This window comes from Calidris pugnax, unplaced genomic scaffold, assembly GCF_001431845.1.
Source record: "Calidris pugnax isolate Ruff unplaced genomic scaffold, ASM143184v1 scaffold103, whole genome shotgun sequence".
In the NCBI taxonomy this organism is placed as follows: domain Eukaryota; kingdom Metazoa; phylum Chordata; class Aves; order Charadriiformes; family Scolopacidae; genus Calidris; species Calidris pugnax.
In genome coordinates, this window is record NW_015090990.1 from 14,437,985 (window position 1) to 14,460,745 (window position 22,761).

General features: G+C 42.4%; 1 protein-coding gene across 5 annotated transcripts in view; it reads right to left on the reverse strand.

Annotated features, from left to right (window-relative positions):
* Window positions 1-9,011: 9,011 nt before the first annotated feature.
* Window positions 9,012-22,761, reverse strand: part of INO80D (INO80 complex subunit D) — a 46,197-nt gene continuing 32,447 nt past the window's right edge. Inside the window, exons 11-12 of one of the 5 annotated variants that reach the window (XR_001413388.1) lie at window positions 10,922-22,080; window positions 9,012-10,133 (exon numbers count right to left, since the gene is read on the reverse strand). Coding sequence is in view for 4 of the 5 variants with exons in the window: in XM_014954441.1 (XP_014809927.1) it covers window positions 20,912-22,080 (1,169 nt within the window). In the remaining variant the exon portion in view is untranslated. Of the gene's footprint in view, window positions 22,081-22,761 lie in introns of all 5 variants that reach the window. The other 4 variants (XM_014954441.1, XM_014954440.1, XM_014954439.1 and 1 more) reach the window with 4 other exon arrangements.

The window sequence follows — 22,761 nt, forward strand, 5'->3', positions numbered from 1 at the left end:
TGGCACAGATGGGGGTAGTGTCAACACCAGTGCAGGTCTGGAGGACAGGACTCCGGGTGTAGTTCAGACATGGGAGGAATTAAACAGGAGAGCTGTGTTGCACTGCCAGCGACTCTTCATGAGTGAAAAGAAGAGAAAATGCAAACCTTTTGATTTGAAGCTTTATGATCCAACAGAGAGGTCTCACCGCCAGGGAGTGAGCTTGGCAGGTGGCCATTGTGTTGTGGTGCTGTCTGAGACTCAACGTGGACTACAGCTACAGTTATAATGATTCAAAAACATGGCTTTCAGGTCCCAGTCTTGGGTTGCAGAAAATAGCCTGAATCTCAGGCAAGAATATACTACGTATTCTGTAGCTGTACTTGAATCTGCAACGACAACACTCTTCCACCATTGCACATTTGTGTGGGCACACAGCCTGCTTCCACCAAGCAAGCAACCCAGCAGGTACCCATCCAGGTCCTGCTCTGCAGCTGGGGCAAATGGAGCTGTGTGGTTAACAGCGCTAATGCTAGCTTGCAGCCCTTGAGAAACTGGGTCTCTGCTGACCATTGCATGACCGGGGTGAGTGCAGAGGAGAGCGAGGCACCTCCCGGGCTGCTGCCTTCCTTCTTCTCTTCTGCCCGAGGAACAGCATTTCTCTCCTGCATAGATCATGACAGCGGGGTTATTATAAGTATGGCACAGACTCAGATAGGCCATTAGCAAGGAACAATCCCTAGGTAAATAATTAGCAAATTACCTGTTTGAAAATAGAAGTAGAAAACTTAATTCTCGATTGTTAAGAGTCTGGCATCTTTCACATAAAAATTACAGCCGTAAACCAATTTCACAACGCAAGCCTTGCACAGTAATACTTTCTTTTGCCAAGCCATTTTCCCAGAGTAAACAAAAACCTCTGAGAACTCTTATCTTGGTATAAAACCTTGCAAGAAAAATAAACAGAATGATGACCAAAATGAAAAATAAGATAGGATGTGTTTGTTTTATAGCACTGGGAAAGCCATAAAACTTAATACTCTGAGTGCAAGAGGTTGAAACCATTTGCTCTCATTGGTATATCCCCACCATCAAACAACATCTTCCGCTGCAAATCAAGTCCCAAACAGCTGGTGGAAAAACAGGAGGCAGAAGGAAAACAAGGCTGAATGATGAATTATATGAATGAGTGGATTCATTTTTATGGCATTAGAGATGACCAAAGTAAAAAGAGGATGTTCTTTTATAGTTTTGATGTATTTAAGCATTACACACCACAGACCACATTTCAATTACAGTACCAGACAGTAACACGGAAGGAACATGATGTTTAAAACCCACCAGTTTTCCAGCCAGGGAGTTTCATACCTGGATAGCTGCCTGTATAAGACAGTGAGCAATGTGGGCTGGTGGGCTGATAAGGCAGCAAGAGGATGAAAAATACTCTCCATCATAGCTCCATGGCCTGAGAACTGGAGCTTTGGACAGGAGATGAAAGCAGACCAGAGAGAGCTGCTAGCAAGAGCTTGGTTCCACTGGAGTAGGTTGGCGTGTAAGACAGCAAAGTCTGCAGGGTGTCCTACCAGAGGAGACAGTACGTAGACAAAGAGGAAGATGTGGAGGGAAGAGCATGCAAGATGATGGTGAAGCCAGTTGTGCTCCAGGTGCTGCAGGGGTGGTGAGGTGCATGGGACAATGGAGAGCCTGTGAGATGGGCTTCCAAAATGTATGCAGGCACCAGAGCTGAAAGATAAGGACAGTGACTTTTTGTGTGACCCAATGATACCGAACAGGCTTAGACACATTGAGTCACTTGCTCTTTTCTGCTGGTATCCTCCACCATTTCCTGTACAGTTTAGATTACATTTAGAGCCACTAGAAGGTCCATGCATTGGTTGTCTCTTACAGGCTCAGCTTAGAGCAGCTCGATACGGATTCTGACATTAGTTAAAAGCACCAGTCATAAAATCCATGAAGAAACACGTAGAAAGAAAGGAAGAGACGTGTAGAAAGCTTGCAGATAAATACCCTGTGTTACTGGGGGGACATTAAGGAAAAGAGTGCCTGCGAGTATTCAATTAATTAAGAGTTAAGCTGCCCCCACCCGCCCTGCTCTCTCTTCACCTGGCAAAGGCAGATGGCAGCAGTGCTGCCTGTGAGCAAAGTCTGCCCAAAAGCAGGGAGACACAGCACAGTCTCCATGAAACACTCTGCTCCCCGCAGCACAGGGCTGTGTGAAAGCAGCCAACATCACAGCAAACTGACACAAGCAGGGCTGGTAGCTTTCTAGGCATTTTTAATGGGAAACGGTGTCTGATAAAGGCATCATCTTTCTGGCGTGTCATCACAGGAAATTTGCTACAGGCAGCCAGCTTATGCATGGCATGCAAAACACCACAGCGGCTTCGCTGAATTTTTCAAGAGAGATTATTTGTCAAGATCCTCATCTCCATCATCTTTGAAAGGGCCTACCCCAGGCAACATGTATATTTGTATGAGACCTTGACTGATTCTAATTTCTTAATTAGGGGTATTAGAAGTAGCTCTGACAAGCAAGGCCTTGTACCTGGGCAGAGCTGGTAGAGATAAAGGAACAAAGTGAAGAGGATAAGGTCTGACAAGGAACAATTCTGAGTTCTCAGAATCTAATTTTGCTTACCAGAATCTCTTCAACAACAATTTTAGTTGCAGTCTGAGGAAAAAGGAGATGGAGAAGACAAGACAAAAACATTGTATGGAATAGGCAAAACACTGAGCAATAAAGCAGGAAGGGAAAAAACCCCAAAAGCTATATTAAACAGTAAGACCCAAGGGAGAGCAGAAAAAATGAGATTAATAACAGAGGAAACTGGCTAGCTCCACTGAGCAAATGCTTTTTAACAGAAAAATTACATTCTGCAGGATTAAACAAGGCATTAAACTGGGGGGAGGGGGTGGAAATTAAAAAACAAAACCAAAAAAAACCCAACCACCAAGTGCTCTCAGATATAAGTCAAGTGGCTTTGCTGACTTTGAACACTCAGCTGGACTGGAAAAGCTCTTTACTAAAGCAGCCGTAGCAAATGCATGCAAATTGCTGAGAGCACAAATTATAGAAGACTACACACTTAGGGAGGTATCCTCTGCTGATGCTAATATGTGTCTCTTGATTCAGGCAGCAAGTTTAAATGTCTACACCAATGGGCAGCAGGAATGTGCAGGGAAGAACCCCAGATGCCTCATGTGTCTTGGATTTAATCCGTTCGTATGTTTCTAGGCACTTACAGAACCACTCCTTAAGCCTCTTTCCACATGCCAGTCGGGTTCATCCTTATTGGGTGATGGTAAAGAACATTTTTCATTAGCAAATGGAAAATAAAATCCAACAAAGGCATTATTTTGAAGATCTGCCCTAAATTGGTTGTAAGAACTTAAGGACCCCAGACTCAGGCAGCTCTCCCAGCGCTGGAGGGGAATCACCACCACCATGGAGAGACACATGGAATCTGTAACTGGGTGCCCACATGCCCCATGTAGAAATGGTGACAATAATCACTTTGGGAAATATCTGTGAACACTTCAAGGGTCCAGTTCTGCACAAATTCCACTGGCACAAACATGGACCAACTCTGCTGATGTGCCAGTATTGTAGAACCATAGAATCATAGAACTGTCTAGGTTGGAAGGGACCTTTCAGATAATCTAGTCCAACCATCAACCTAACACTGACAAAAACCATCACTAAACCATATCTCTAAGCACTATGTCTACCCATCTTCTAAATACCTCCTGGGATGGTGACTCAACCACTTCCCTCAGGCAGCCTATTCCAGTGTTTAATAACACTTTCAGTGTAAAATTTTTTCCTAATATCCAATCTAAACCTCCCCTGGTGCAACTTGAGGCCATTTCCTTTGCCCTATTGTCTGTTACTTGGGAGAAGAGACCAACCCGACCTTTGTACAACCTCCTTTCAGGTAGTTGTAGAGAGTGATAAGGTCTCTCCTCTGCCTTCTTTTCTCCAGACTAAATAATCCCAGTTCCCTCTGCAGTTCCTCATAAGACTTGTTCTCCAGACCCCTCACCAGCTTTATTGCCCTTCTCTGGACACACTCCAGCACCTCAGTGTCTTTTTTGTAGTGAGGGGCCCAAAACTGGACACAGAATTCAAGATGAAGCCTCACCAGTGCCAAGTACAGGAGGATGATCACTTTCCCAGTCCTACTCATCACACTATTTCTGATACAGAAGGGACAGCTTCTGATACATGGGCAGCCAGATTCTCCAGGAGAATGCTGTGGGAAAACATGTCCAAGGCCTTACTAAAGTCCAGGTAAACAACAGCCACAGCCTTTCCATCATCCACCAAGCAGGTCACTTTATCATAGAAGGAGATAAGGTTTGCCAAGCAGGACTTGCCTTTCATGAACTCATGCTGGCTGGGCCTGATCACCCAGTTGTCCTTCAGGTGTCACCTAATGGCACTCAGGATGATCCTGAAAAGGCCAAGGTCTGCCTTCTGGCAGTCCATGGTGGCAGTTCTGCTGACCCCACTCTTTGCTTCTCTGAGAATCAAGAACTCTATCATTTTTCATGGTCGCTGTGCCCAAGATGGCCACCAACCATCACATCCCCTACAAGTCCTTCTCCGTTTACAAACAGCAGATCCAGCAGGGCTCCTTCCCTAGTTGGCTCCCTCACCAGCTGTGTCAGGAAGTTATCCTCAACACACTCCAGGAACCTCCTAGACTGTTCCCTCTCAGCTGTATTGTGTTCCCAGCTGATAATCTGGTAGGTTGGTTGAAGTGTCCCACAAGGACAAGCGCTAGTGAGCTTGAGATTTCTCTCAGCTGCTTGTAGAATATTTCATCTGCCTCTACGTCCTGGTTGGGTGGTCTATAACAGACTCCCACCACAATATCAGCCTTGTTGGCCCTCCCTATGATTCTTACCCATACTCAACCCTGTTGTCCCCATCATTAAGTTCCTGACATTTGTAAAACTCCCTAACACACAGAGCCACCCCATCTCCTCTCCCTCCTTACCTGTCCCTTCTGAAGAGTTTGTAGCCATCTCATGCAGCACTCCAGTCATGCAAGTCATCCTGCCACAATCCCATGATGGTGACTACATCATAGCTTACCTGCTGCACAAAGGCTGCCAGCTCCTCCTGTTTGTTGCCCATGCTGCATGCATTACTGTAGAACACTTCAGCCGGGCTGCTGGTCCTGCCACCTTTTCGCTGGAAGAAGCCTTAACTTCTAACTGACCACAGGTAACTGAGACTCACAGCTCAGAATCAAACTTTGGCAGAGTACTGGCCCAAATGTGGCATAAATCAGCATCTCTATTCTTGACGATGCTTTGGCACCACCTGGGTGAGCCAGGGTTGCTGCTACTCCTTCAGCTGTAGTTTGGGCCCGATGCATTTCCTTGTGAACGTTGCCATTCTTAACACGTGTAAAGCCTCGGTGCAAGAGAGCCACAGCTTGAAGAGAAATGCTCCAACACACTAAAAACCCAAGAAAAACTAAGATTTTTTTTCATCTGTGAAGTTGTTTTCAACATGACCCATACCCTGTTGTATCAGGTACCACACAGATGCTTTGATGAAGGACTGTCTATACAGGGGAGATGTCAGCTGGGCTCCTTGCAAGCCTTGCTGCCCTCCCTGGGTTCACAGCACAGGTCTAGAGCTGGAAAGACCTTCTCCCCTCCTTCTCCCCACAGCACTTTCTCTCCTGCTGCAAAGGGGCACCACTGCATCCAATATGGCTACAATTGGGAAGCTGGAAGAGGCTTAAGTCCGTGGCACCCTCCTAGGAAATGTGGGCTTGCAGAACACAAGGGAGCTGTGAAAAAATATTGGTCAGCAGGACAGCATTTACATCTGTATCAGCATCACAGAGGGCCCTGCAGATCAGATTTGCAAGAGCCCCCTGGGACAGTTGCTGGCTGGTTACAAGGGGGTTTCTTCCATCAAGAGTTGCACAGCATGAAAGCAAAGGCTTTAAATTTTAAACTTAAAGAGGGAAGAACCTGAAGCTGGTGCACAAGCTGAGCAGAAACAGGCATCAGAGCCAGACTGAGTTCACGTTACAGGACTCTCCCCCATGCTGGTGGCTATTGTAAGTGAGATGTGAGAGATGAGCAGGACATGCAAGCCTCTTGGTCCTAAGGACACCTGTCAAAGGAGTTACTGGATATGGGCATAGAAAGTTTGTACCCCTGTACCCTGCAGAAGCACAAGAATGCATCTGAATATCAAAGCTACTTTGCTTTCAGGGGCATTTTTAGCACAACACTTCAATTTTCTTACTAGATTCAGCAGTACCAAGACTCTTCACCGGCACCTTCCACAAGTCATAAATTAGCAATAGCAGTAAAATAAGGCAGCCGTTCCTGAGCTGAACTTCATGCCAGTACAATCACTTCCTAGCCCCTTAAAATAAGCATCCTATATCTCCAATTCAGGCCTGGCAGCTGCAGAGTACCAGTCCTCACTGGGATGTAGGCTCTGTGACTATGCAGGAACAGATAGAGGTTGTCTTCACCTCTGTAAGAAGCCCACTGCCAAATTTAATACAGGTCACTCCTTCCAATTGCTTCACCAGATATGAGAGTCCCACTTGCTCTTGTAACAAAATGTCACCTGCTTTTCAAGTACAAACTAAATGAGCTTTCCTGAGAAAATAATTGTCAACTATTAAAAGGCTACTGTTGGAGCTCGAAAAGACTGTCAAAATACAAAGAAAGATGTACAACATTCTTCCTGAATTGATACTTCAAGGAAAACCTATTTGTGTTTTGAAATGCTTTAGAACAGTGACCGATTGTTTCTGTAAAGTTTCAGACTGAGACCCATGCAAACATTTTCTAAGAGCAGCATTTCTTTGTTGTTTATGGAAATGCTGGGAAAAAAATCCCAGGTGATTCAGTTGGTCTCAGCCCATCTCTCGTCAAGCCCCATGAGAACACTCAGCTCAGGAGCAGACCAGGCAACTCTGCTTCTGCCAGGGAGTCATCCCCAGGGAACAGCCCCCATTTTTCTAACTTCTACCTTCTTACTCCTCATCGCGGCCTACAAATCCTACACCGATTAACAGCTTACTTCTGCTGTTTTGCTAAAAGCAGATTTTTAACAACTATTTTCTCCATAAGGATCAATTCTTCCATCTCTTGATATTTTGAATTTGAGTGCTCTTTGAGACAGGAGCACTCCAAAGGACCAGCTTTGCAACATCCACATGCACAGCTGGAACTGCACAGAACTGCCTCATCACTGTTACCCCTGTAGTGTCCAAATGCCTCAGGACCATAACCCTGAAAATTCCCTAGAACGCATAAGCTTGGGGTAGATCTTCTCCAGCCATATTGAATTGAACTTACGCTGCTGGACTCCCCTTTTGTTTACTTTAAGCATCTGATCTTTTCTGTCATGGCTCTGTTTTGACAAATGTCTGGATGCAGCTCTTTCTGTGTACTCCCATCTCCCAGGAAGGCAAGGTAGTAAAGCACAAACCACTTCCATCCTTTGCTGCGAAACCTTTGCAGCGTGTGTTAGCATGGAAGACTACATCGCTCACTGTCACCGCGTATCCCTCGGCCTGAATTACAATCAGGCACTAAGAAACGCAGCTCTAATTACACTGTCTAGAATGGCTGGGCCACTGTTCATTAAAAAGAAAAGTAAAATTACTGATTCCTCTTCTCATCAATCTCTGCTGATAGTTACTCGGATGATCTGGGCAGCATTAAGTGAGACTGCTTATGAAAAACAGAACCTGGAAGATGGTCTCACCTAGGGCATGACTGCTTTTCCCCTGCAAGTCACCGCTTCAAACACATAGGAGATGGAGACTAGGAAAGCAAACACCAGTTGTAGCACACACCCTCATGTCAGAAAGCAAAGGGGAAGACTTCCCAAAACAAACAGTGAGAGGAAGATGAAGCAGCCATCTACTTACTGCAAAGGATCCAAGCTGTAGCTCCATCTAAAGAGAGGACATCCTTTTGAGCGGAAAAGCCAGTCTCAGAGAGCAAACCCAAGCACTGGAGGGTCGATGCCAGCCAAGGCAGTCTAGATGGCACCAGTCACAGCAAGGCGGCAGGAACAGCAGCTTGAACCCCGTTCATGGCTGGCTCGTCCAAACGAAGCAGTAGTGATGCCCAGCGTCTGACCAACCCAGGTGGTCACCACACGCAGGACCTGGCTCGCAACCCTGCCTGAGACCTGACCCACGGCAACTCAGCAACCATCACTTCTCATTCACGTGCTAATCCTCAAAATAACACCAAACTCCAACTTCTCAGTTTCAGTGATGAAGCAGGTATATATTTCTTTAAATCTTAGAAAACTTAACAACATATAAGATAAAATTCTATTCTCTACCCCTTAAATTATATTTCAAGTACAGTTCTGCAACTCAAAACAGAAAACAAGATGAAGAGGATCTGTCTCCAGGCCAGTGATCCAGAGCTAGAAAGCACTATAATTAGAATCCGTACTGAGATTGAAGACCCCAGCTTGTTTGCAAAACTAATTAGCTAATGTTATTAGAAAGGAACAGAGAATAAGCAAGAGCATAATCAGACTCTACAGCTATCTAAGCAAAGTACAGTTTAATAACTGTACTTAGGATATGTTTTAAAAAAGAATAAATCACTTAATGGATTAGATTTCAGCCTGGGCAATAGTCATACATCGTGGACTTAGCAAAATGGCGTGAAGAAGAGGGTTTCATCGTAGTAAACACGGCTACTTCACAGCAAGATTTATTAATACATCCAAAAGAAAGAAAGAAAATCATTTTGTCACACTATATACAGATAATACATACAGTGTTTTATACACATATTACATCAGTTTTTACACAAGAAAAATATACATAAAAATGTAAACTTTTGTATACAAAAACCCTTAAACAAATTAAACAAGGACCAGATAACAAAAGGAGACCAATCTATTATCATTTCATTGATTTTTTTTTTTTTTTTTAAATGGTAATAGGGGACGGTGTGGCCTTCAGCTGCTGCAAATCTCTCCCCATTGATTTTTTTTTTTTTTTTTTAAATGGTAATACAGTACATTCATTGAGAAGTATGAGGAACACGTGAGCCAACCTTTCCTATTTAAAGGGAAAGTACAAACGCAAGCTTTCCTACCCACCCCTGGAATGCTGTCCGTGGGCCTCCAGCACTAGAAGCAGTAGTGCGAGTTGCTGTCGCTGCCGGGGACCCTGTAGGAAAGGGCCATCCCCGTGCACCGCACTCTCCGAAAGTGACACATCAGCAGAAGCAACCTGGACTGGGCTTTTTGTGCGTATTAGCTAGTCTTCCAGCTAATACCATGAGACGGGATGCGGCAATGCGAGTTTGTATGTTCCCTTTAAGCAGTCATTAAGTGGATTTAGCTTTGCTGGAGTAAGCTGTTTAATTTTCCCAATGTACGGTATGCTGAACACATGTGTCAGGGATGAGAGGGAAGAGAGAAGGGGTGTAAGAGACTGCTAATCCTTGCTACCATGCAGTTACTTCAAAATCAGGTTACGTTTGCAAGCTACAATTCACTGGTTCAAAATACACTGCCTCACCTTTGCTTTCCCACTGCAACTTGTTCACATTTTAAACTCTAGTGGCCAAACAACTGTACGAGGCTCTTTGTTACAAGGCTGTTTCTGATATCAAAGCATGATCAAGCTACCTTTAAAATGACACCAAACACAAACTGCTCTGAGACAGCCTTAAAAAAAGTGAGCGTTCCCTCCAAGCACTTCAGATTGTCCATTTGCCACCTTCTCTTTTATTAAATCTAGGACAAAGATATTTACCTTTAACTGCAAAAAGGATATCGGTTGAGATTCTGACATCTGCTTTGCTCCACTTGCAGATAAACATTTTTGGGAATTGAAGGGGGGGAAAAAAGAATCCAAAACCCAAACCCACAACAATAAACCCAAACCCTAAAACCTCAGACATCAAATAAGAGAACGACTTAATATGTTGGTGAAAAAACAGTTGCAGAAACTCGTTGGAAATAAACAAACAATAGATTCCAATGAAGGCTTCTCACATTAAATAAGTTAAAGACTTGTTATAGACATCTTCAATAAAAACATCCATCCTCCACAAAGTATGTTAAAATGTAACACAATAGTGATGCACTGGTATTTCTCCTGAAAAGGACAGAAGGACATGAAATCTCCTTAGTGATATCAGTACTATTGAATGTAGGAGGTGAACAATGATTTATGAAAGTAAAGTAATGAGGGAAAAAGCTGTGTAAAAGAAACCATGAATCATTAATTAAAATTGGACAAAAGGGGGGATGGGGCAGAAGGCGATTACAGTATGCCTTAGAAACTCCTGAAGGAAGTAAATACTTAAAATCTTGTGTTTCCATTTCTTTCTTATGTCCATCTAAGTGATGGTGGGAATAAGGGCTTGTCTGCTTGCTTTTGGTTTTTTGTTTTCTCTTTTTTTTTTTTCCTTTTTTTTTTCTTTTTTTAAATAACAACCCTTCTAGTAAAAATTCAAAAGACAATTACAAATGGCTTTAGATAATTAAGAGTCTCCTTTTTAAAATAAAACTTTGATAACACATTTCTCCATTTCTTCTATATAATGCAGCTTCAGTGAAAATATGTCAGAAGGGACAGCAATTTGAAAAAAGTGGGGAAAAGAACTGCCAACCAAGGTTCATAACATATACACATGTATATGCAGGACATCTACACACTATATACATATTTAATATAGGTATGCATGAGTATATATCAGGAGAGAACCAACGGGTATGTTCTCCACATACATAAACTGAAATAGTGTAATATGTGTGTGTGTATATATTATATTATACACACACAGTACACAGACATACCCATACACACGCCCGAACAGATGTATTATAGAAATCATCATGTATGATCGCATGAAAGCTCAGATGGAACAGTATACCAGTTACCTTTTTCTAATAGAAATGCAAGGAAGACAAAATTCCATGGCTGAATTGTGGCCAAGTAAAATCGTGCCATATCCATACTGAAAACGCAGAATGCAGCGATGACAGAACTGGAGCAGCATTCTCCACTGAACCTGAAGCCTAAGTTAGCCAGGAGTTTCAACAGTGCTTAAATGTGACTGAGCAGGTTTCTGACAGCTGCTTTCTGCTAAAAGGATATAGAAACTCCATTTAGCCAAAAAACAGAAAATAAAATACTTAAACCCAAATTTACTTGCGTAAGCAAAATCATTCAATACCCGATTAGATGCAAAGTGCTAGCATGTTAATGGTCAACTCTGCAGCTCACTTTAAAATCTGTTTAATGGTAAAATGTAATGAGCTGTGTTTCTCTTCATATGTTTGATGACAACCTCACTGCTCAGAGCAGAGCACAGGGCTGCCTTCTGCTGCCTGCCTGCATTACGGGAAACACAAACTAAACTCCCTTTTTCTCACTGGGGCTGAAAATTAAAGATCATTTTTGGTGGGTTTGTTTTTCTTGTTTTGAACCTTTACCTCTAAAATATGACGCTGGGTTAACCTTTTAATATGCTAGGAAGCTTTGCATCGGGTTCTAAGAAAAGTCTGCGTTCATCGGCAAATCAGCCGCAGTTGTACTCAAGCACAATTGAATGGCTGGGAAATTCTGCAGAAGTTCAAGCAAGTGCTCAGGGCCCAATTCAGCTGCCACCACAGTCACCAAGAGAACTTCCCTAATGCGTAAGCAGAGCTGGATTGGGCCATGAAAGCTGACGGCTGCTAGCAAGAGAAACTGTAGAGATGCGGGGACAAGGAGGAGCTGGAATGGAGGCAATGGAGCAGAGAAGCAGAAGAGGTCGGCATTGCAAGAGGCCTCAACGAGTATTAATACAGAATAAACAACAGCAGAAACGTATCAAGGGAACTCCACTGGGAGGGCTGAGGTAACACAAATCTGACCAAGCTCAGATCAGTCACTGATGTCATCCAAATCCCTCAGAAGAATGAAAACAACCTTGTTTGGCACAAGTGCTTACCTGTTACACGTACGTTAGGTGGGTAGTCTCTCTCTTTAGCTCACACACTTACTCATGTCACAACTAATGCAGACGTGTGTGATACAATGTATATTCCATCTATACATCTGTATGCGTGTACATATAGATTTAGATCGATTGCATTCATACGTATTTATTGTATATCATGAGGGCAAGTCCACATTCAGCAAAGTGCTACCAACATCTCATATACAGATATATCTCTCTGTACAGGTATACACAAAAATGGGTCTATTCTTCCCCATAAAGGCATAAAGATTTATGCTGCTAAGTCCTATTACCACCAAATAAGCAGAAGGAAAGGCCTCTGACAACTTCCACCTCCCTGCCTTTTCACTTGTATGCGTATGTGCCAGAACCAAATTGTGGGGAGGGGGAAAGGAGGAGGGATGACTGGAGGGTATCAACATACTGGTAGGGAGGGGGATATAGAAAAAAACAAAAATTGGAAATTAAGATTTGATTTGCAACTGCTTAAAAAAAGCCTTCAAATGTCTGTGCAATACTGGAAGCTTTGTTTTTCTAAACAGATTTTTAAAGTCACCAGGATCATCATCGTTGAAAGTGATACTGTATGAATAAATAACAGTTAGGTTACTTTCTCCAGCCTAAATAAAACAGTATGAAGAGTAAGCCAATCTGTAAGAATGTTTCTGACTTCTCACAATTTCAAGTGAGAACTCCTATAAAGAAATCCTCTTTCTCCAATTATGAAAAAAAAAAAAAGAAAAAATTTAAGTGGCCATAATTAAATTCAGAATTTCACAGTGCAAGTGAAACTCCCTGGATCAAAAGAGTATTTTGTTCTGCAATCCCACGACAGCAGTTTTGGGGCAAAATTAAGATGCACAAAGACCCTCAGGAATGAAATGAAACTAGTTTGAAGGCAAGATCCTTTTACAGAATGGACATCACTCCACAAACAGTGTCCCTTACAACCTAATCAGAAAACACAAGTACACTGATTGACAACATTTTCCAAGTCAGACCACAGGAGATTCAGGTACTAATTTGCAAAGATACAGCAATTCCCACACCTCCCCATCCCGCCAAATGCAAACCTTCCCATTTCAGTTTCTCCTGAAAAACACCACTCGTTTCTCCCATCTCTCCTCCTCCTCCCCCTTTTGTTTTATTTAAAGGCTGTCTTTGGGAGCTTGGTATTTTCATGGCATTTTAAACAGGGCTCAATGCAACTCATTTAAAAAACAGTAAAATTGACATGATATCAGAGTTAGCCTTATAACAGAAGATTATGTAGTAGAGAGTTTCAGTTATTTATACAACAGTGAGGACATAACAACCCCCTACTAAATAATCACATTTCTACAATACATTCCATCACCTCTCAACTACTTTTCTCTTTACAAAACTATGACCTACATACAATATACACATTCGTATCGCACATACATCCCCCCCAATGCATATTTTTTGTGTGTATATATAATACATACATGCACACAAGCAGTCTAATTCTATTTATAAGTCACAGTGGGAATTCCTTTGTGAGGAAAGGAGGGGAAATATTCCTGAATAAGACACTGTAGATTCCTAATGTTCTGACTTTTCAAATTCCAACTCACAGAGCTAACTGGAAATAAATACATTAAAAAAAAAAAAAGATAAAAGATCTTACAAACTTGGTTCACAACTTCCAGCTACAGTAGTTGGATTTTTAAAATTTGATCTATTTACCCTGTAACTAAATTTCTAATCATAGGTACAAACCACGGATAAATTATTGCAGAATGTAACACTCAAAATAAAATTTAAAAAGAGTTATAGGAACAGTAATATAAGGGTTAAAAAGAGTTCTATGCTTTGTTGATACAGGATACCATTTTATTTTATTTTTATATATATATCTATATATATATATATAGATATCTGCAAGGTAGCAAAGAATAGCTGTACACCTTGACACGGCAAAGATCCAGTGTAAAAAGGTGCTTCACTAGTTTGTTTTTCCAAAAAAGCTTGAATATAATTTTATAGCTATTAAAAACACATATGCAACATAATTCATTACACTCAATACAGCTTTAGTATAAAACTTATAATTTATGAGGTGATGTTAATAGCATAAATTAATATACCATTTCTCTTAAAATCTACAATAAGTATTCTGAAAGCTCATTGGGGAAGGGAATCTTTAAATAAAAAGTTTAAAGCTGAGCGTGATGAAACAGATTCTGTATGTTGAACTTGAGATGAGAGCCCCGAGAAGAGAAAGAGTCCCTAAGCCAGACACTGTGGACTATAAAACTGAACAAAGATTTCTCCTTCTTGCGCTCTCACTTAGGTGACGCTCTACCTTAAATTATTATTTACTTTTAAAACTATTTACTTTTTTTTTTTTTTTTGTTAACTGCCCTTATTTTCACAAGGAATCCCTGAGACATACCCAAAACTGTACAGTGAAGGTCATCACTGTTCAGAGAAACTGGTTCAACCCCTTCTGGTAGGATGTAGCTATTTTGCATGAGAATTGAACTGTCCATCACTTCAGAATGAATCTATTTGCACCGGAACCAACTGCACTGTTCAAGCCGCAGGTTAGAGAGTCATTTCAGGATAAATCAGTCCACTCCAAGGTAGAAGCCAATGCCATCTCCATTAGCTACATCAGAGGAATCTGCACCGAAGTTAAAGTTTTCCAGAGGATATCTGGGAACGCTACCTATCCAGAGTTCACCTCCACGGGCACCAGCTGACACTGACAGAAAGCAGGTAAAACATTAGCATTACTGGACCAAGTTCAACACGCACAGGCGGTGGACATGCGGGTACTCTGGACATCTCACTGTGTGTGTGTTTGGGGGACTAGCAAGGGGAAGGAGTAGGAAGAACGCATTTTTCCACATCGGCTAAGTACGGTTTTAAGGTCAAAAGCCGAAGTTTCATCCTGTTTGTTTCCAGACTGAATTCTATGAACCAGAGTAGACTGAGGAGGTGCCAACACTTACTTCAAAGAGATAGAAAGTCTTCTCCAACTATTGCTGTCAATCTATGGTTAAGCTCACTTTCTCCTTTCATGCTTCCACTACGTTACCTTATTCCATGGTAGCCAGAGGAGGAGTATGTGAAAGCAGAATAAAACAGAGGAAAGCAAAGAACCCAACAACCATGAGAAGTAGCAGAACCACAAAGGGAAAAGCTCCCAAAACAGTCAGTTGTTTGTTTTTTTTAAAAAAAGGCTGAAGACATGAATAAGAAAATTGTTCTAAGACATATCTTTTGTAACTATTTCTCCTCCACCAAACCTTTCTTTCCCAACAACAGTGCTTTTGTCTAGTTTTAAAGACAAAAACAAATCTTTACCTGATACAGCTAAGGTCTCTCATAAGCAGACCTCTCCTAAAGCCCAAGTCTAAGTTTAGTAAACACAAACGTATATTTTTCCACCAATCCTCCTTTACTTTTATTTGGGCTTGCAGGCATTGAAAAGAATAATTTAAAATTTAATTTGTGACTTTCTACTGATGCACTTCTGAAAAGGAACCTCTGAGAAGATAAACTCTTGCTAGAAATGCTTGCACGATCACTGCTAGCGTGTGCACTCCCATGATCAATGTTGTACCCTCAGCATCTAGTTCATGATATATTAGCATGCTGTGGAACATCATCTTACTCACTGATCTGAGAAATACTTTGATCTATTGCACTGTCATTCTAGCATCCAAAATATATGTTATGAATTGCAGGAATCTCTCTTCCTTTTACAATCAGATTTGCTCAGGATCATGGAAGACTTACCAGTTGGCATTACTAACACTGGAAAAGTATCTGAGAACAGGAGAATAAAAGAAAGAATTATAAAGAATGTAGAGAGAAAGGAAATAAAGGAGGTACGAGAAGCAACCCACAACACCCTATCATTAAATGTTACCCAAAAGATCAGAAAGACCTTGCGACCAGAAGATCAGAAAGACCTAAAGACATTAGCACAAAACTATTTCTTCAGTTAGTATTTCCACCACCCCTGGACCCTGCAAGAGGCCTGCACAGGAGACTCTTTCATACATATTGGTGAAAACACAAAAGCAAAAGGAAACATCCCACCAGGGAAGCTACCCAGAACACACATAAACCCCTCACTGCAGGTAAGCTTGCTATTGTTTGTCTGCTGAAAGCACCTCCTGCCACCGTTCCTGTGCCCTCCAAGTCCTGAAAGATTCAGCTGCAAGTAGCTGGCTCTTCTCAAAATTTTTCCCTCCTCCCTGCTCAAAGGCTCATATGGTTGGAGAACTCATCACTGTATTTAGCTTGCTGCAGCACACAGACAGGGAGAAATGCCCCTAGAGCCCTGCAGATGCCTACAGGGGAATGCAGCAGCCATGACACTGCAGGAGCTCAAGGAAGAGCTGGAGTTCAGAAGCAGACTGACAACATGGACCAGCTTGTCTGGCAAGACACTTGTCCACTGTTTATGGTACTCCTTCATTAGATTATTCTTTTCTGGCAAGCAGATTCACTCCCAGACTGTATTTCAATGTGGTTACAGCAAAATGTGCTTCAAACTGGATTTGGCTACTGGTTTGCAGGTTCAATCCTAGACCCTTTGTCTTGGCCGTGCCCCTGAAGCCAGTGGCATCACACTGTGCCTATCAGCTCACAATAGAAATTACCAATTTTTCAACTAATACCCATTCCTCTCAAAAAACAAACAAACCAAAACCCCCCCAAAAAAGCACCATTTCCCTTGGCTTCTCTTTGCTATTATGGATGACTCTCCATTGACTTTTTTTCCCTTGCATTTGTACTTCCACTACCATCTCTGATTTTTGCCTAGCAGGTGATAAGCTGCTCGGGGCCTTGCAATGGTTTCCAAACGGGAACTGCAAACCCCTGTTTCACTAACTTGCTGAATGAAGTGGGAAATCTAGTGCTGCTGCCATATTCTCCACAGTGCCTGAGACTGACCTGCAACTGTGCCACCTCTCAGCGTTATCAACTTAAAGCCTTTACTCCCAACCACAGAGAGAAGCATGCTACTAACGAGATGGGAACTAAGCAAGAACCTCGAGGAACCGGAAGCCAGGAGGAGACAAAACGATGCATCTTTTCCATCTTCTTACATCATACATACATCTTCTTGTATCACAGTAATTACGAGGCCAAAGAGCAAATGCACTTTGAGGTATCTAAGTGCATACAGCTCCCCTCAAAGTTGGCGTAAAGTCTTCCTACATGAAAGGAAATATCAAAGCATGTCTAACACAATGCCTTACACACCAGGCCAGCACAAGGCCGTTCCTGATGAGCCTCTATACACTGTCAAAGTTCATCTTATGTTAAGTACTTTTGTACAAAGACTAATTGAGGTGCTATTATTACAAAAAATGATGTTACTCGTATTTTATTCTAAGTCTAATTTTTTTTCCAATTCTTTAAAACTAAAATCTTATGTAAAGAAATTAACTATTAGGTTCAACTACCTTTATTCCATTTGTTAACAAGCAAAGGGCATGGCAGGTATTGACCATCTCAAATCAATGGACTGAAATTGCTACATTGACTCTTTGGTGAAAGGGTGATTAGAATGCTAACTGCTATACGAGATGATACTCAAAAACCTTTGTGAGCAAGCATAGATTCTACTCAGGAACCACATAAATAACAGCCTCGAGGACTACCTTAACCAGACCTGCAGTATTTCCCAGAGGAAGAAGTGTGAAACATCTCTGGCTGCACATATCTCTCAGATTGGATCTCTCGCATCCAACAGTAAGACACTGATTCACTGAAGTCAACAGGTTGTGTGGGTGTAGAAGCCCACCTGGAATGATCCACCTTGTAAAGCTAAGATCAAGACCCGTAACTGCTTGGTAGGCTGTAACCATGAAACCAGCGGCAGTGAAAAAACAGGAGGTGAACCAGGAAAAGGCAAGAGTGGTGGCCCATTTCAGAACTCTGTGTCAAACAGGATAGAGGGATTCCTATTTCAAATGTATACAAACTGAAGTTTATTTTTAAAAGTGCAGCTTTATTGCAAACTTAGTTTGCTCATTGAAAAATGTTATGTTTTCACTTTTCAGGAAAGAGTCATCAAGGGATATACAAAAACTGATGTCTAAGCGAGGGAAGAGAGTTGATATCCTAGGCTGCCTTAATGCAGGAATGCAGGGACATAACGGCCATTGATTTCAAATGGGAATTACGGAACTGCCAGCTTTGACAGCTTCTGAAATTCCCTGTCTAAACCAATGCTCAGATTAGGAGCTGGGTTCTGCTCTGAGTTAGACCTCAGTTAGGCAACTTACAGTGACCTTAGACCAAAGAGCTCCTCTGTAATTTATACCAACATGACCAAGAACAACTTGGCTCTCAGTTCCTCTCCTCCCTCCCCTCCCGGCATTTGCTAAGAAAGAGAAATGTGATGTGGGGCAAATATACTCTGCACTAGCTGCAGCTTCATTAAAAAGTTTGATGGGCACAAGAATGATTTCAAGACCAAAGCCCCGAAACCAATTTATAGAAATTAACATCCTCTAAAATGACATGAATACACAAGCAGATTAAAGAATTAACCATTTGGTATTCTAGTTCTCCACTCTTTTTCAGCCAATCATCCAAACACATTGAAGAAGGTATACGGACACAACAAAAATCATTTGCAAATCAAACAGTTGTCTCCTCAACAAAGTATGGGGAACATAATACAAAAATAAATAAATGCCTCATCAGATTTGCCTCATTTCACAATACCACTGGGCATTCCTCAATCAGCAGGACAATCACAAGCAGGATTTCATAGGCTTCAATTCAACTTTTTACATGATTTAAAAACATTTAAATGTTACAAACATATTTAAATCACCACTTAAAATATTCGGCTTATATTATTAAGATCTATTTTACCAAGTATGAAATAAGGACTTCATAACAACAGAAGCATGAAAATCGTTTGTTTCCTCCACCCACATACACTTGCAATTTCAGAAAAGGACATATGCATCATCCATACTCCTTTATATTTAAGGAGGACAAATCTTTCAAGAAAAGAGGGATAGTATGATTGCTATGATAGTAATAAGACACAAGACCTATCCCGTTTAAATTCTGTTCCTTAGCAAGATGGAAGGAGAGGTTTGGGTCAGAGATTTTGGTGTGGGCCTAACTGCTAACAAAATTAATTTCTATAGCAACTGAACTTTGTTCAATGATCCCTTGCTCAAACAATTTATTAGGCCTCCCTATTACATGTGCTTGGTATCTCTGAATTTCCTGAATTACACTAGAATAGATGCAGGTAGGATGTTTTACTGTAAGGTAGAATGAAATCTGTCTTCTACAGTAAGAGACTGAAATGTGGGACTTTCTATTCTCTCATCTGCATCTCAGAAACAAACCAAGAAGAGTACAGAGTTGTTATATTAAGTAGGAGCTACTTTTACAGTCAAAGTCAGAGTACAGTAGCAAGTTTGAGCCCTATAAAGTCACAAGCAAATTCTGCTTTTCCCTTCCTGATAAAGAGATGCAAGCAAACACCTCAGAATTTCTGCTGCTGTTATCTCTTGGATTAAAAAAAATAAAATAAAATTTAAAAAAATAATCTAAAAGCTAGCAGACTCCTTTCTTTAAGAACTGAAATACTACCAGAGACTAAATACTATCTTTAGCAGGCGGGCAGTAAAAGCAAAACTGTCCTGCGGACAGAAGGATGTGATTTCTCTTTTGGTGAGCCATGACTGCTGATAGGTACCTGCTAGTTCCTTACGTACATTCAGTTTCCCACACAGAGCATCAAACCCTACAAGTGTCAAAAAAACTATATGGCTCCCAGGGGGAGAAAAAAAACTATCCAAGAAAGTCTCAGTAGCTAGACATAATTTGAGAAATGCATCCATTTGAAATTTACCAAAGGGTCTGACCTAGATTTGTGTGGATGGGCAGAATACCAAACAAATTCTTCCAGTTTCAGTTGGGAAATACCTGTCAGCCTGTCAGGCAAGGAGTTCTGGACAAAGCCACACTTGAAAAGGCAAATCATCAACGCTACAAGGCCACAGTAATTCAGCAAGGGAGGGAATTTCTGCACAGGGATCTTCACTAATCCATGATCTATTTCAATCCTTCTGGTTTTCTTTCTTTTTTCCCCTGGGCTAACTTTGTATCAGCCTTCAGATTTCTGGGCAACCAGTCAACTGATCCCCTTGCTGCTCAATGAATTAAAAATCATCATCATCAAAAACCAAAAAATCATCATGCAGTAAGAACAGTGACCAGTTCTGGAAGGGGACAACTCCCACTTCTTCCCCAAAAGAAGAAAAGGAACTGCTGCTCCCTGCACCCCAAACACACGCACACAGAGGAGGTCAGAGACTATTTTAAGAAACTGCCAAACTCATCCTTGAACCATGATCTTGACTTAGGACTTCAATGCACCATTCTCAAATCAATGCGTGCAGCCAAGTTTTCCATGCTAGATGCTACCTCTGGAAAAAAAGTAAATAATAATAATAATAAAAAAATAAAAATCAAGAGACTTCTGCCCACTGGAAAACTTTCTACCAGATGCTAATGGGATGGCAAGCACTGATCCAAACCCTAGGAAACAGTAACATGCATCAGTAATCTGAGGTATCTTCCCATTTCTAGGTCTTACTGCTAAGATCAATTACATCCAGTAACTGTGCTGTATCCTTAAGGAATTATTGGGGAACGGTGAACCTGCCTGCAATAAATGAGCACCGGTGCGTAACAAGCACATGTGAACGCTACAGCAAGGTTCACAGAGGGCTAACCCTGGTCAGTACTGAAGCAGGGGTTTTCTTCTGAACCCCTTTATTAAACAAAAAAAGGAAGGAAGGAAGGAAAGAAGGACAGGAGAAAAATAAAGAGAAAGGAAAAAAGGAAAGATAGAAAACACAGGTCCCCCATCTACCTGCACAGAGCCAGGCAGACAAGCTCAGCTGGAGGTGGTGAAGGGCGCGGATGCGTTATTGGTACTGGTAGCGGTGGCACCGGTCACTGCGAAGCCCGTGGGAGGAGCTATGGAGCTGTGGCTGGGCTGCAGGTCCTTGGGGATGCCACTGTGGGAGCTCAGCTGGTGCCCGAAGGCTGCGCTGAACTGAGGGAGCTGCTGTTTAGGGGAGGTGGAGGCCATGAGTTCAGCGGAGGCAGGACCCATGCCACTGAAACTGGTCTGCGGTAACCCCGGAAGCACACTGGAGCTGTTGGGGGTCACAGTGGCGAAGGCAGGCTGTGTGGTCTCTGAGTGCGAGGTGGTAGGTGGTGTGGACAGGGACGTGGACAGGAGGTGTCCATCTGCACCAAGAAGGTTGCTAAACGGAGAGGGGTCCCCAAGATTGACAGGAAGATTTCCCCAGTGAGTTCTGGGGTTGACCACCCCACTAAGTGGCACATCCAGCTGAGTTGGGAGCAAGTGCTGTGCCATCATGGGCATCTCTGCTGAGAAGGTAGCTGCCAAGTTATCACCAGAAAAGGATGTGGTGTGAGGGGATGTGATATGGTCACTGTAGGGAGACGGCACATGCTCGCTATCATAATGGCTTCCATGGGGTGAGGAGTGTGAATGGTCACTGCTGTATTGCTGTCGTGAGGTGATCAGGTCATCTGCCTTGCTCAGCAGCTGGGCAGGGTGGGGCCTCTGGGAGGCATGGCTGCCATCATGAAGTCCATGAAACTGTCCTGGGAAGGCTCTCTCCCCAAGGCCACTCTGGCTTATCAGAGTGGCAGAAGTAAGGCCGACGTTGGCTGGGGCTGAGAATTGCCCCTGGATCTGCCCTGCCAGGGGCGTAGGTGGGTTGGACAAGGTAGCAGAACGGAGCAAGTTGTCATCCAGCTCCAGACCGGAGAAATTATCGTGTACTATACGCCCATTCAACAGCTCCCCCAGGTCCGTGTTAACCTCTCGACTCAAGGACTGCATTCCTGGAGCTCCAGCACCTGTAGAGAACACCCCTATCCCTCTATCTGACAGCTCCTGAACTGGCACACCATCTGTCTGTGTAAGTACTCCAATGGTACTCAGGCACTCAAGAGAAGTTACAGCCTGTAGGGCCCGTTCCAGTTCTTCAGCCTCTTCTGTAGTCGGAAGGAGATCTCCATTTTTACCTACAGAAACAGGGACACAAGAAGTTAGTGTGCTCCTCTCAGGTGAGCCTGGCACTGGCACTTTAAGGATGCAGATGTACAGACAGTTTGGTACAGAGCTGCACCGTATGACAAACTTCCCAAATGGCTTGCAATACACAGAAAATTTCATAATTTCATTCAGCGTTCACTAGGTAAGCAAGGTAAGAAAAATGAGAAATTACACCTTCCTCTTCAATGGAACTCACTCTCTCTGCCCTCCTCTTCCACATACTACAATACAAGATGCTTCCCAAACTTACTAGACCTAACAGAAAAATGCTTAAATAAGATTTTCTGCAATGCTGCAATAACAGAAATATTCCACAAACTCCCTTCTACTTACCACATTACAGCCTGGACCTAAAATTTTCACAGTCAGTATAATTTAGCTTAATTTTAACTTGAACACAGTCTGATGTCACGTCATATCAGAAAATGACCAAAGAAATCACATACTGCAACTCTGGGCTGTTCTGATTTCTTTGTTATATGTGATAGGTACAGAGCTTTGGAATCCAGAAATTCAGGCACAGCTCTGATCAAAAGCTAGTTTCAAAAATGTATTTAAAGATTTTATTCTCACTCTCTTCTCCTTTTATCAAAAGCCAACATTGACTGTGAATCCAGCCCCACTCGATGGCAGAAAGATGCCATTACTGA